Source organism: Caenorhabditis remanei, chromosome V (genome assembly GCF_010183535.1).
Source record: "Caenorhabditis remanei strain PX506 chromosome V, whole genome shotgun sequence".
Taxonomy (NCBI): domain Eukaryota; kingdom Metazoa; phylum Nematoda; class Chromadorea; order Rhabditida; family Rhabditidae; genus Caenorhabditis; species Caenorhabditis remanei.
In genome coordinates, this window is record NC_071332.1 from 15,361,856 (window position 1) to 15,374,161 (window position 12,306).

Genomic DNA, 12,306 nt, shown 5'->3' on the forward strand with positions numbered 1-12,306 from the left:
GAAAATAATAAAGTCGCAATCATTTATATTTTGTTGCAATAATTCCGTGGTGGTCGTTTATCAAGAATTACCTGCAGCCTTTCTCAAACTAAGGTACCTGTATAATAAATTATCCGAGTTTATATTATTCTTGCTTCCATTGAATTATGTAGATAACTCTCTCCGAAAAAAAACTATAAAAATGACTCCAATTAGTTAATCACTACCTTGATCTTTTGTGAGAAACAAGGAACAAGAGAAAGAAAAAAAGAAGGAACCGTTCAAATGGCATTGAGAAACGGGAGGAACTTCCTCATCATCTTGTTGTTTTCGTCAAGAAATTTTGGTATAAAAGGATTACCTATAGATGAAAAAAGAAGTATCCTTCTAGAAAGATGGACGAGATTCAGAGAAGAAATGCCTATCGTTTTGTGGCTTATTCGGCTGTCAGCTTCTCAGTGGTCGCTGTTTTGTCGGTGAGTTTCAGAGGTGTCCCAGAAGGGTTGTACCTGCAAACTTTCAGCTCTCCATCACCCTCCCAATGATGTACAACTACGTGCACGGCATCAAATCTCAAATCGATCATCAAATCTCCTTCTGTCGTGCCACCGCCCGTGACATCTACTCGGAAGTCAACCATATCCGCACTCATCCAAACAACTCAACCATCCGTCGTGAGAGACGTCAAGCCGATTCATGCTCAGGTTGTTGTCTTCCTGGAGCCGCTGGTCCTTCTGGAACACCAGGAAAACCTGGACGCCCTGGACGTCCGGGTGCCGCTGGACTACCAGGAAACCCTGGAAGACCACCTGCACAACCATGCAATCCAATCACTGCACCACCGTGCCGTCCATGCCCACAAGGACCTGCTGGAGCCCCAGGATCACCTGGACCACAAGGAGATGCCGGAGCCCCAGGAGCCCCTGGATCAGGATTTGGAACTGGAGCTCCAGGACCAGCTGGACCAAAGGGGCCACGTGGAGCACCAGGAGCTCCAGGAAATGCGGGTGCTCCAGGACAACCAGGAACAGATGCTCATGGAGGAGGATCTTCTCAAGGTGCACCAGGAGCCCCTGGACCACAAGGACCACCAGGACCTGCAGGATCACCAGGATCCCCAGGAGGGCCAGGAACACCAGGAGCACCAGGACCAAAGGGACCATTGGGAGCACCAGGACAGCCAGGAGCCAATGGAAATCCAGGAGCACCTGGAAACCCAGGACAAGCAGGAGGATCTGGTAATAGAGGTGTATGTCCAAAGTATTGCGCGATTGACGGAGGAGTCTTCTTCGATGATGGAACTTTCAGAAGACGTTAATTCTGATGTTGTTAATAATAATGACCTAATAAATTATGAGCATTCCAATGTTTTTGTGAAATTTATTTTTAGAAAGTTGTGATGTTTTTCAAAAGGCCAAAAAGGTTTCTCCCCGGCCGGGAATTGAACCCGGGTCTCGCATGTGACAGACGCGGATACTCACCACTATACTACCGAGGACACGTGTTAAATGTTACATGTTGGCCTAGAGAAAAGTGGGTGGAATCTGGAGTGTAACAAACATTTCGAAGATTTTTGAGGAATCAGATTTTGAAATTCTGTGTTTCGACCATAAGCAAGTAATTTTTTATTTAATAAAGTTTGTTATCTTGTTAAAAACATTGTCTTAATCTCGAACTTTTTTTGGTCATTTTTCGTATTACAAGTAATGAGGCCATCCATCTCTAGACTATTTCCTTGTTTACCTGATAAACCGAAAATCAAAAAAAGGTTTCGCATTATCTTCCTTGATCTCGGAACGTCATCAATATCTAAAACCCACCTTTTTTCCATATTTCTCTTTGTTTTTTATCCATTCGGCTGACCTCGAAATGTCAGTATAAAAGGGGAAATGGAGAGAAGAACAGAACACAATAATCAACATGAAATCTATTATCATTCTATCATTCGTTTTGGTTTGTTCTGTTCTCGCCGCTAGTTCTGATAAGGATACCGAATCGAAGGTTGCCAGATATTTGAAGTCATGCGGAGTTATTACTTCGTTGAAGACAACAAAATGTGTCAAGGTTGGTGAGAGGCTATGCAGATCTTTTTTAATTTTTTTGAATTCAGAAGAGTGATGAAGTCGACAAAGAACTGAAAGCCTTTGCCAAGAGCAAGGATAAGGATCTGACGAAGATCAAGGCTTCCTGCAAAGAGACTGTGGTATGTTCTACTTTTCTTCTTTTAGCTTGCAATCCACATTTTCCAGGACTGCATCAAAGAGCTGAAATGCAAACCACTTGAAGATGACCATAAGGAAACTATCGATTTCTGTGGCAGAGCTCTCTTCCAGGACGAGTTCAAAGAGTGCAGTAAGAAGCTTCAAGCGCTGAAAAAGAGTGATAAAGATGCAGCAAAATGTTTGGAAGACTTTAAATCAGAGACCAAGAAGACCACTAAAGACACGTGTACTTTCTTGAAGGGATCCAAGGATTGTATCAAGACGCATATCAAGAAGGAGTGTGGAGACGATAAGTTGGATGGATGGCAGAAGGTTAGTTTATAGTTTTCGCGCCCCGTTAATTGACCTATTTTTCCCTGGCGCCAAGTAGTCTCCTCGCTCCCTCACTTTTCTCTATGCCCCCACGACCACTGTTTTATCGTGTCCTCGGTAGTATAGTGGTGAGTATCCGCGTCTGTCACATGCGAGACCCGGGTTCAATTCCCGGCCGGGGAGAAATGTTTTATTTTATTTTATTAAATCTTCTTCTTTCAGTTTGCCCAAGATTCCTTCAAAGAGAACGACTGCGAGAAGACGATCGGAGCCAAATGGAACTAATCCACTCATTTTTATTTTTTTTCCCTCGAAACCCCTCTGCAATAAAAACAACTTAAGTAAAATTCCGGTTGACTGGCCCCTCATTTTTCCAATTTCCCCCATGCCCTAAAGGTACCAATAAATATTTTAATGCGGTCATTAGAACAACGAAACGAGATAGTATTGGAGTGGAAGAGACAGAGAGAGAAAAGAGAAACCGGGGGCAGAAATCAGATCATTAGTTGAATGGGATGGAGAAGAAGAAGAGGAGAAACCAAAATATTTGTGTGGCGGTTTTTCATTGAGATTTCTTCGGTTTCTTACTCATCGGATAGGGGAGATTTCTTTTGATTTCTTGTTGATGATAGAGATGAAAGCCCGAATGGCAGAACTCTTCTCAACTATTTTCTCGGTGTCTAGAAGATTTTTTCTCTGAAAAACTCAGTTTTTGATAATAAAATATCAAAATATTTTCAGTTCCAGATGCTTCGGGTAACTCTATTTTATCTCTTAATGTTCTCAATTTCCCCAGTTTTTGGGTTTCTGGAAGAATCTGAAGGAGTGATTCCCAAGGATAGAACTTGTGATCCTGAAGAAGAACGGGCTGCTCAAAGCTGTAAAAATGTGAGTTCTAGACTATCTGAATAGTGAGTTCAAACCAGTTTCAGGGTCTAACAGTTCTCTCAGCCACATTCGAGTCCATTCAAGGCCAACACGAGTCATTCACGGCGAGCGATCACATTGGTATCAATCAAAACTGCAAGACTGCACTGGTGAGATGATTGATTACTTTTTGATTTTGTGTGATGTGACCGAAAAACCTTTGGTCCTTCTAAATTCGTGACTTTTTGTTCTTTGTCATTCCAATAAACGGCATTCCAGACATGCCTCAAAACCTACATTGGATGCTCCGACATCACTCAAGCTGATGTGGATACAATCACCGAAAAGTGCAATTACATGACATATTTGACTGGTGGTTTTTACGCGTGCTCTCAAAAGTTGAAGGAACGAAAAGACACTTCTCCGTGTGTTATGAATTTCTTTGATGCTGATAAGGTAAGATTTCAAAAATCAAAAAGGATTTCTCCCCGGCCGGGAATTGAACCCGGGTCTCGCATGTGACAGACGCGGATACTCACCACTATACTACCGAGGACACGGTAAATCATGTTCCTAGGTGGCATAGAGAAAAGTGAGTGTATCGGAGTTGGCGCAGGCGAGAGGAATGCGCAAATTGAAAAATATTTGTTCCCGGATCCTCATTCGCGAATGTTTGAGTTCAGATCGTTGGTGATTTGATCTATGATGTTTTTCCAGGATTCCCAAGAAAAACCAGGATGCGAATGGATCAACCACCGTGCCTGTCTGAAATGGACAATTCGTGATGCATGTGGAAGAAGTTACTGGAAACAATACAAGCCGTACTGGCATTTGAAGTCCTCTTTCATGAAATGCGAGTAAACAATCTTCAAATTGAATAAAAAACAAATGGTTTAGCTTTTATTATTTAAGTTTTATTACATTTTTTGTCCAAATTGTTCAAATTCTCAGTTTTTTCTTCATTTATAAAGCGATAAGATTTCCATCAAACACCTCATTTATTCCTTTCAAATATTTGATTTTCTTCAGATTTTCTTCCAAAATTTTTCCGGATTCAGGTCCACATAACTGGTTGAATCCATCCACAAGACACTTCATATTGGTGTCGAAAAGACGTTTCAGTTGTTGGGTGTTCTGAAAAAACATGCCAATAATAAAACAATGACGGAAGAGTTTTGAGCATCTTATTTTGGAATTTCTAGCCCTACTTCAAGAAAAACAAAAAAGAGTTGCCTGCTGCTGGAATCGAACCAGCGTCGCCACGGCCACAACGTGGAGTACTAACCACTATACTAAGCAGGCCGAGAGAACCTTGCACACAATGGCACTTTTATTGGCGGGGCGGTGGCAAAGAGTGGGGGGTGAGGAATGGGGAGAATAAGTAGGCAACGACCACCGGCATCTACCAGCGGTTTCGTGGTGTAGTGGTTATCACATCTGTCTAACACACAGAAGGTCGGCGGTTCGATCCCGCCCGAAATCACGTGTTTTTTGTTGTTTTTCCTGATTTTTATTTCTCACCTTCGGCTCCAAATATGTTTTCACACATCGGTTGGTCACTTTATTTACGTCCAATTTTCTTTTGATACAATAAGACAACGGTGTCCCAGTTATTTCAACGTCGTAGCATTGTCTGACAACTTTCAGGTTTTTGAGTCTCAATTTTTTGCAACTGATAGCACTCAAATCCTTTTCGATAGTTTCACATCCTTGCACAAAGATGAAGTTGTCCTCATCCTCTCCACGAAGCATTTCAAAAGAATTTTTCTCGTCCAGAACTGTTTGAAGGGCTTCGGAGAACTGAAAATTTAGGAATTGAGGGACTGTGGGTTTTAGATTTATTACCTCGAACAGGTGAGTGCTTATCATGTTATCAGCCATCGAGCAGTTATGTATTGGAGCACCAAGTGCTCCAGATAAAAATAGAATCAAAAGAATCCAGAACATTTTCATTTTCAAACAGAAAACAAAATGGTTTTGAAAAATTTTGAAGTTGAGGTAGAAGGTGGGAGGTCACTGACACTGACAACACAAATTCGCATGACAAAGGAAGAAAAGATAACAGCTGTTATTGTTTTCCGGGAGAAAACACATTGAAAAGAAAGATTAAGGGATTTGCGAACAGCTGTACCTGAAAAAAGAAGGAAGATAACAGATAACAGAAGTAGGAAAAAATCGGACGAGCGGATTTTCTGCCATTTCTTTCCTCTTCACCCCATTCTTTCTTGTCCCATTAACCATGAGTCCCATCATTTTTCTCATAATTCTCATACCCATTATTTCTTCTGAGAACTTGCCGTTCGGGTGCTCAACCCAAGATCTTCAGTTAACTGTGACATGCCGTCCGAAACTCGCAAAACTTACCGATGAAATGAAAAAGAATCCATTGAACTCTGGATTCCCCACTGTCGAAACACTCCAGAAAATGTCAGGATACTGTAAAGAGGCAATGGATTGTGTCAGCGGGGCCCAGTGTGAAGCAATCAAGGAAAAGATGAACAAGTTTTCGAAAATGTGTCAGACTATTGATTTCATGAAGGGACCATACGCACAGTGTGCTGCGAAGGTTAGATTAAAATCAATCTGAAATCTTTTCAAATTCGAAATTTTCAGCTGAAGGCGAGCAAGGACAAAACTGAATGTATTCAATGGTATTTCAGTGATAAGTCAAGAGTATTTAGTCAACCGATTTTATCAGTTTTAAAAAATTATCTGCCTTTCAGATGTCAACAGAACAGAAATGTGCACAATTCAAGGCCAAGAAGCAATGTATCGAGAAAGATTTTGGAAAGTCTTGTGGAGATTCTACTCTGAAAAGTTTTCGTGAGGTATTATGGAAAATATCGGATCTTGAGTCTAAAACGTTCATTTTCAGAACCAGGACTACGTCTCCAAGTTTGTAGGATGTCCAGTGCATTAAATAATTTTCAACTCTTCGTTCTTTTTTACTATTATATTCTTTTCACAAGTTTAGTCGCGACTTTTCACGACTCCTGAAGTCGTAATAAACAATAAACAATTATAAATTAACAATAAATAAACAGTTCACTTCATTTTTGTCATTTCTGGTGAAGACCTTCCAGGTGACGATCGATTTTCTAGTGTTTCCTCAATCTGGAATAAACCTACCTTCTGAAATCAAAATATAGAAAAAAGTGGAAAAGGAGTTGCCTGCTGCTGGAATCGAACCAGCGTCGCCACGGCCACAACGTGGAGTACTAACCACTATACTAAGCAGGCCGAGAGAACTTCGCACACAATGGCACTTTTATTGGCGGTGTAATGAAAGGTAGAGGGAGAGGGGAATGGGGAGAATAAATAGGCAGCGACCACCGTCCTCTACCAGCGGTTTCGTGGTGTAGTGGTTATCACATCTGTCTAACACACAGAAGGTCGGCGGTTCGATCCCGCCCGAAATCACCTGTTTTTTGGATATTTTTATGATTTTTCCCCCAATCTTTTCCAAATATCTCTTCACTCGAATATTAGAATTCGTTAATGATTGCTTTGATACTGGAACACAATGGATATCCAGCATTTGAGTATGTTTGAGTACCCCTCGTTTTTCATTTTTTAATTCCCAACTATTTTCGAAACGAGTTTCTTTCTTCCTCTATTCCCTGAAAATGTCTTTGTTTAGAAACCAAATGTTTCATTGTCTTTGTTACACCAAGAAAAAAAACATTAATTTAGTGTACGGGTGGTCAATAAATTGGGTCCAAATGTTGCCGCATCTGGGGTTGAATCGGAATTCAAAGTGTGTTGTTATTTATTAGATTGTAATACAACAACAACAACAACAACAGTCACAGCAACAAGAGAGTTGTTTGGATTACGGTAGAAATGGGGATAAGATAGGCTTACTTGAAAATGTAAATAGATTTTCAGACACTTTTAAATGACAGCTCGGTAATTGGTAATGCAGAAATTTTACATCATCGAATTTTACCAGTATTCGATTTCCCCAGATGATACATACTTCCTCAAAACCGCCGGAACTTATTCTTCCCAGAACCCCTTTTACCTATCACTCTTCCCTTCCTATTCTCCAGAATTTTGCTAGTTTACGTCGTTTCTCTCTCTCTCTTTTTCGAGAAAATAAAATTGATCCCAGGAGCTTTGTTTGTTTCAAAAAAGAGTGGTCAATTGCCGTGTCTCAAATGCTTTCGCGTACATCAAAGAGCCCATAAAAACCAGTACGTGAGGCGAAGAAACGAGATTCTTCTTTCCGAATCCTTGACATATTGCACAACACTAAGAATCAACAGAAACATTGAAGAAGCATAGAATCAATCCCAGTGGGATACGGAGTTCAGAGAAGAAACAGAATTGGGTTTCGGTAGGAAAGGAAAAGACGAGAGGCAAGCGGAGAAGTATGTGAGCGAGTTTAGACCGAATGATCAGAGAATCAGGAACCGGACAAGTTTGGGTTACGGTAGGAAACGATAAGAACGGAGGAGCAGTCAGGCCAGGAAGAAATCTGATGTAATAGGTCGGTGTAATGCATAGGTAATGATGTGATAGGTATCTTCTACCGAGTTTAATGCGATCAAAAATTACAGTATCCTATATTTTTCTCAAATTTGTGAACGTAAGGGGACTATTATCGAAATTTAGTTGTAACTCTCCAGTTAGTGTTTTTTCGTTGATAACTGCAGCTACTGTGAAAAAAATAAAGTTTGGCCAAGGATTTTCAAAAAAAATTTTCGCGCCCAAAACACTTTAGTTCACAAATGCACTAAAGTGTTTTGGGCGCGAAAATTTTTTTTGAAAATCCTTGGCCAAACTTTATTTTTTTCACAGTACAATGCTTTGGCTGGCAGGATACTGTACCATTGTATACACGGTGATTTTTTCGGTACCACCTCCTTTCATTCTAACGAGTTTTTCTCGAAAATGGCTGAAAATTTTCGGAAAATTCTTTTTAACTGCTATAGATCCTCCAGTTACCTCGGATAATTATAAAAAAGTTTGGGTAAATTTTAAGCAATTTTCGAGAAAAACTCGCTAGAATGAAAGGAGGTGGTACCGAAAAAATCACCGTGTGTATAAGAAATGGATTGAGAAAATATTTGAAGAATCGCAATGGCAAAAACGTAAAAACATTCTACGCGTGGAGCAACGCTTAATGAAAATATAGTTCTTGAAAAAAGATACCAAGAAAGTTGGGCACATTTTCGTAAAGTTAACACTTGTCAAATGGGAGCGAGGCTCAGGTTTTGTGTCGCTATAAAACCCCAAATGACTTTAACTGTGGTTTCGAAACACATTTGCATTCATATGTGAGGTCAAAAGCTAAATTTTTGGTCACATTAAGAAATGACATTAATCAAATACGGGTGGTCCACAGTGAGGAGGTCAGTAACAAAAACCATATATCAAGATGAGGCTGTGCGATGAGTCACTATGAATGAGATGATGACTAGATAAAACACCGTAGGTTTCGAATAAGAAATGACCAGTGGTTCATTTTCAAATCAGCGAGCTTTACACTCTTCCTGGCGACTACTTTTTTGAGTTTTTTCTAGCAGACTTGTTAAAAATCGGACCGGCCCGGAACCAAAAATGAGTACTTCTTTCTTGACTAAATTCAATTTTTTTTAATTTAGAGGAAAAGTGCTTAAATTACTATAAATATTTAGCTTTTCATTGATTCATTTCGGTTGTAAACTAGGCTTTTAAATGTTTTGATTTTTGTTATTTTCTCGGAAACTAATGAGTTAAATTTGACCCCATTCATCAGAAATGTGTAAATACTTCTGTAGCATGTATTAAGCTATTATTCGTTTGATAATTTTGAAAAATGAAACTGTTTATAGATATTTACGAAATGAAAAATGAAAAATTGCCATTTTGACCTGAAATAATATCTAAAACCAGGATTTTTTGCATTAAATGGGTGGATAATACTATCAAACTAATACTAAAATCGAAATTTAAAAAAATAAGACAGTAGATCGAAAGATCCCTAGCAGTTCTTTTTCGGAAACTGGGAGACCGTGCTCCAAATCTTGGATTACATCTCAATTTTCTAATTTCCTGAAAACCACGGTCAGATTCGGTAAAGAGAAATACTATTTTGTTTTGAAAGCAAATTCTTTAAAAAGTACAGGGAATATTTAGGGGTAGCATCATAACTATCAGCTAAGAACTTTCAACCTTTCCGTGTTTTTCATATTCAAAACCGTCTTTTCAAAAAGTGTTTTTCGCAGAATGCTCCATTTTCTATCACAAAACCTATGAAGACCCCCCGTCTCATACTCATCCCACTAGCACCTACCGTACCCATCACCGCAGCGTCTTCCCTTTGTTTACGGCTTTGCAACATTCTTCCGGGTGGGCGTGTCCCTCCAAACATCACATGAGCTCAAAGGGTTCATCGTTCTCTGTTTGAACACAGAACTTGTGTTGCACAACAAAAAAGCAATTAATCGCAATCCGGGAGGCTACAAAAGTGTTGTTGACGATTTAGAAGAAAGACACTAGAAAAGGGGCGGAGCAAATAGACTAGACTGAAGTTAAATGATTTTGCTGGAATTATAGAAAAAGAATGCATTAAAATTGGAACTAGTGGTTCTTGACCAACACAATCTTGCAGAAAACAGCAACAAATTGTTTATCAATTAGCCATTTTTGCTCAACTCATTGGTTCACTCATCTTATTGGAGTCTTGTGACTAGTGGATTTCTTCCTCATTTCTTTTCTTTCTCTTCCCTACTTCCCTATACTTCCGACACGCCACAGATTAGAAACAACAAACGAGACAGACCAACTGTTCTCCTGGATACTCTACGCCCCGCCTCCCTCCCTTTCCAGAGTTCCATTTCATTCTCGGTCGTGACCGCAAACGAGGACGACGATGAATGTTCTCCCTCTATTGAGCCTATTGCTCGTTTTCTGTTTCGTCAATGGAAATGGAACTGAGAAACCAGGTGCTTGTGAAAGGGTGAGTGAAGTGGAGGGATCAATGAATAACACGGTTACTGTATACCTATACTATTGTTATTGACGTCTTTTGTGTGCAAACGATCCCTTGAGAGTGGCAGATTTCTCTTGAATTTGCGAAGCTTACTGCAAGATAGTGATGAACTATCTAGAGAATAACCGCTTGTCAATTGCAAAAAGGAAAATCTATATTTGATCTACATTCAGTAAAAAACTGTATTATAGGCTCACGCGTTTCTATTTTTCAAGCCCCTTTCGAAAGTGGGCCTCTATTTCAGGGGCGCCTCCATTACAGTTTTTGCGGTATCTTAAGAACGGTTAAAACAGTTATTTAAACAGTAGGACCCTGTCAAAGTCTAAAAACTGAACCTGCAAAACATTCGCGACGTTTTTTTCCATCTCTATGAACAAAAACTACAGTTTCAAGATTTCAAGATTCAAGATTGATATGTTTCTATCACATTTAGCAAATCCCCAATTTCAGTTCAAACTAGTGGAGGACATGTATGCGTTCTGCACCGGCGTCGAATCCATGTTCATTGAGTACAGCACTTTCTTTGACAAAAATATGTTCGGAACAAAGGAAACGCTCAATCTGGATATTTCTGATGTTGAACAGACGCTGAAGACATGTGACAGATACGGCGTAAGTTTTTGAAAATATGAAAGGTCAAATTCAAAAAATCTGTATTTTCAGAGATGCCCAGCAATGAACAGAGTCAACTGTTTCCTCCCAAAAATGCCACAAGTCGGACATGTCTGTAAGAAGATGATGCTTCTGAAGAGCCCATACGCCAATTGCCTACGAAAAGTAAGTTTTCTATATAAGTCATTGATAAGAAATTTATGATAATTCTAAATAAAAATTAGTAGTTTCAAGTTAGGTAGTTTAGTTAGGAACCAAATCTCATCTACTGTAATTTCAGCTTCAAAACCAAACGATTCAATCGCCAGACCTGGAGTCCCTTGTCAATGACTTTACCAACTACGGAATCACCAAGAAGTGTCTGGATCTCAAGGAACGTTCGACTCTCATGGAGGCAATATTACAGGAATGCGACAAGGAAGCGCAGCAATCGTTCAAATATAATATTGTAGACTTGAAGAGTTATTACGATTGTTAAGAAGTGTTAGCTATCCCTCTATGTATCTTTTTTCTCACAATCTACAGTTCAAAAAATCAACTCTGCATTCTTTTAGGTCCTCTAAATAATAACTCTCGCTTTATTATTTGTGTCATCTACTTATTTTGACTCAACCCGCTTCAATCAATAAATTCCAGAGCAGAGATTGTCTTTGTTTTTCAGAAATCTAGAAAATAATAACAGATGATTTACAGATCAAAGAGAGCGGAGTAACGGCTGAACCGTGAAGAAAAGCGTTGTGAATTTCATCACTCAACGAAATAGATTACATCATTTTTCTAGAACTATACGGGTTCGAATGGTCTTGATTTGGTGGAAAATTTTTTACAAAGGTATATCTTTCCTAAAGAGTTATGGTCATTTTAAGACAACAGCTTAAAAATCGCACACTTTTGCACTGAAATAGAACGATTTGAGGGAGAAATCACTTTGTCGATATATAACTCTCTAGGGAGTGTCCGTACAAAAAAGTTGTCAACTACAAAAATAAAGATCTACTTTTTTTCTGTATGAAAAAAAAAATTTACCTGGCAGAACAATCAGTGATACCGTGGCACACTCGCAAATTTGAAAACTTTCAACTGAAAACGGCCAAAGTTGTTAGAATAATGGCCATTACCGTATTCTTGTTTTTGACTAATGAGCATACTTTGCTGTTTTTTAATAATAAAAACTCCTTCAAAATATTGAGATGGACTCGGAAAGGTCTTCATAAAACACTACTGCTAGTCTATTGGCATTATCAAAAATTATCTAATTTTCTCCAAAAACTAATAGTTAGAAATGTTTTTGATTTTAAAAAACTATGGAACTGGTTTCTTTACTTCTATACTTAA

At 39.2% G+C, this 12,306-nt stretch overlaps 6 protein-coding genes across 6 annotated transcripts; 5 read left to right on the top strand and 1 right to left on the bottom strand.

Annotated features, from left to right (window-relative positions):
• Positions 1-374: 374 nt before the first annotated feature.
• GCK72_020316 (uncharacterized protein) lies at positions 375-1,297 on the top strand (the record flags this gene model as incomplete). The annotated part of the gene is made up of 2 exons (XM_003116231.2): positions 375-455; positions 503-1,297. 2 exons carry the CDS (start codon positions 375-377, stop codon positions 1,295-1,297), a joined length of 876 nt encoding a protein of 291 aa, XP_003116279.2.
• Positions 1,298-1,899: 602 nt separating this feature from the next.
• Positions 1,900-2,798, top strand: GCK72_020317 (uncharacterized protein; the record flags this gene model as incomplete). Its single annotated transcript, XM_003116514.2, has 4 exons — positions 1,900-2,043; positions 2,090-2,182; positions 2,229-2,513; positions 2,736-2,798. The coding sequence occupies 4 exons, from the start codon at positions 1,900-1,902 to the stop codon at positions 2,796-2,798; spliced, it is 585 nt and encodes a 194-aa protein (XP_003116562.2).
• A 462-nt stretch (positions 2,799-3,260) lies between these two features.
• On the top strand, positions 3,261-4,241 carry GCK72_020318 (uncharacterized protein; the record flags this gene model as incomplete). The annotated part of the gene is made up of 4 exons (XM_003116401.2): positions 3,261-3,401; positions 3,446-3,550; positions 3,660-3,836; positions 4,098-4,241. The coding sequence occupies 4 exons, from the start codon at positions 3,261-3,263 to the stop codon at positions 4,239-4,241; spliced, it is 567 nt and encodes a 188-aa protein (XP_003116449.2).
• A 102-nt stretch (positions 4,242-4,343) lies between these two features.
• On the bottom strand, positions 4,344-5,333 carry GCK72_020319 (uncharacterized protein; the record flags this gene model as incomplete). Its single annotated transcript, XM_003116159.2, has 3 exons — positions 4,344-4,514; positions 4,902-5,180; positions 5,226-5,333. The coding sequence occupies 3 exons, from the start codon at positions 5,331-5,333 to the stop codon at positions 4,344-4,346; spliced, it is 558 nt and encodes a 185-aa protein (XP_003116207.2).
• A 286-nt stretch (positions 5,334-5,619) lies between these two features.
• On the top strand, positions 5,620-6,300 carry GCK72_020320 (uncharacterized protein; the record flags this gene model as incomplete). The annotated part of the gene is made up of 4 exons (XM_003116128.2): positions 5,620-5,946; positions 5,994-6,053; positions 6,104-6,208; positions 6,256-6,300. 4 exons carry the CDS (start codon positions 5,620-5,622, stop codon positions 6,298-6,300), a joined length of 537 nt encoding a protein of 178 aa, XP_003116176.2.
• Positions 6,301-10,239: 3,939 nt separating this feature from the next.
• On the top strand, positions 10,240-11,449 carry GCK72_020321 (uncharacterized protein; the record flags this gene model as incomplete). The annotated part of the gene is made up of 4 exons (XM_003115928.2): positions 10,240-10,326; positions 10,810-10,971; positions 11,023-11,136; positions 11,252-11,449. The coding sequence occupies 4 exons, from the start codon at positions 10,240-10,242 to the stop codon at positions 11,447-11,449; spliced, it is 561 nt and encodes a 186-aa protein (XP_003115976.2).
• Between the last annotated feature and the right edge of the window lie 857 nt (positions 11,450-12,306).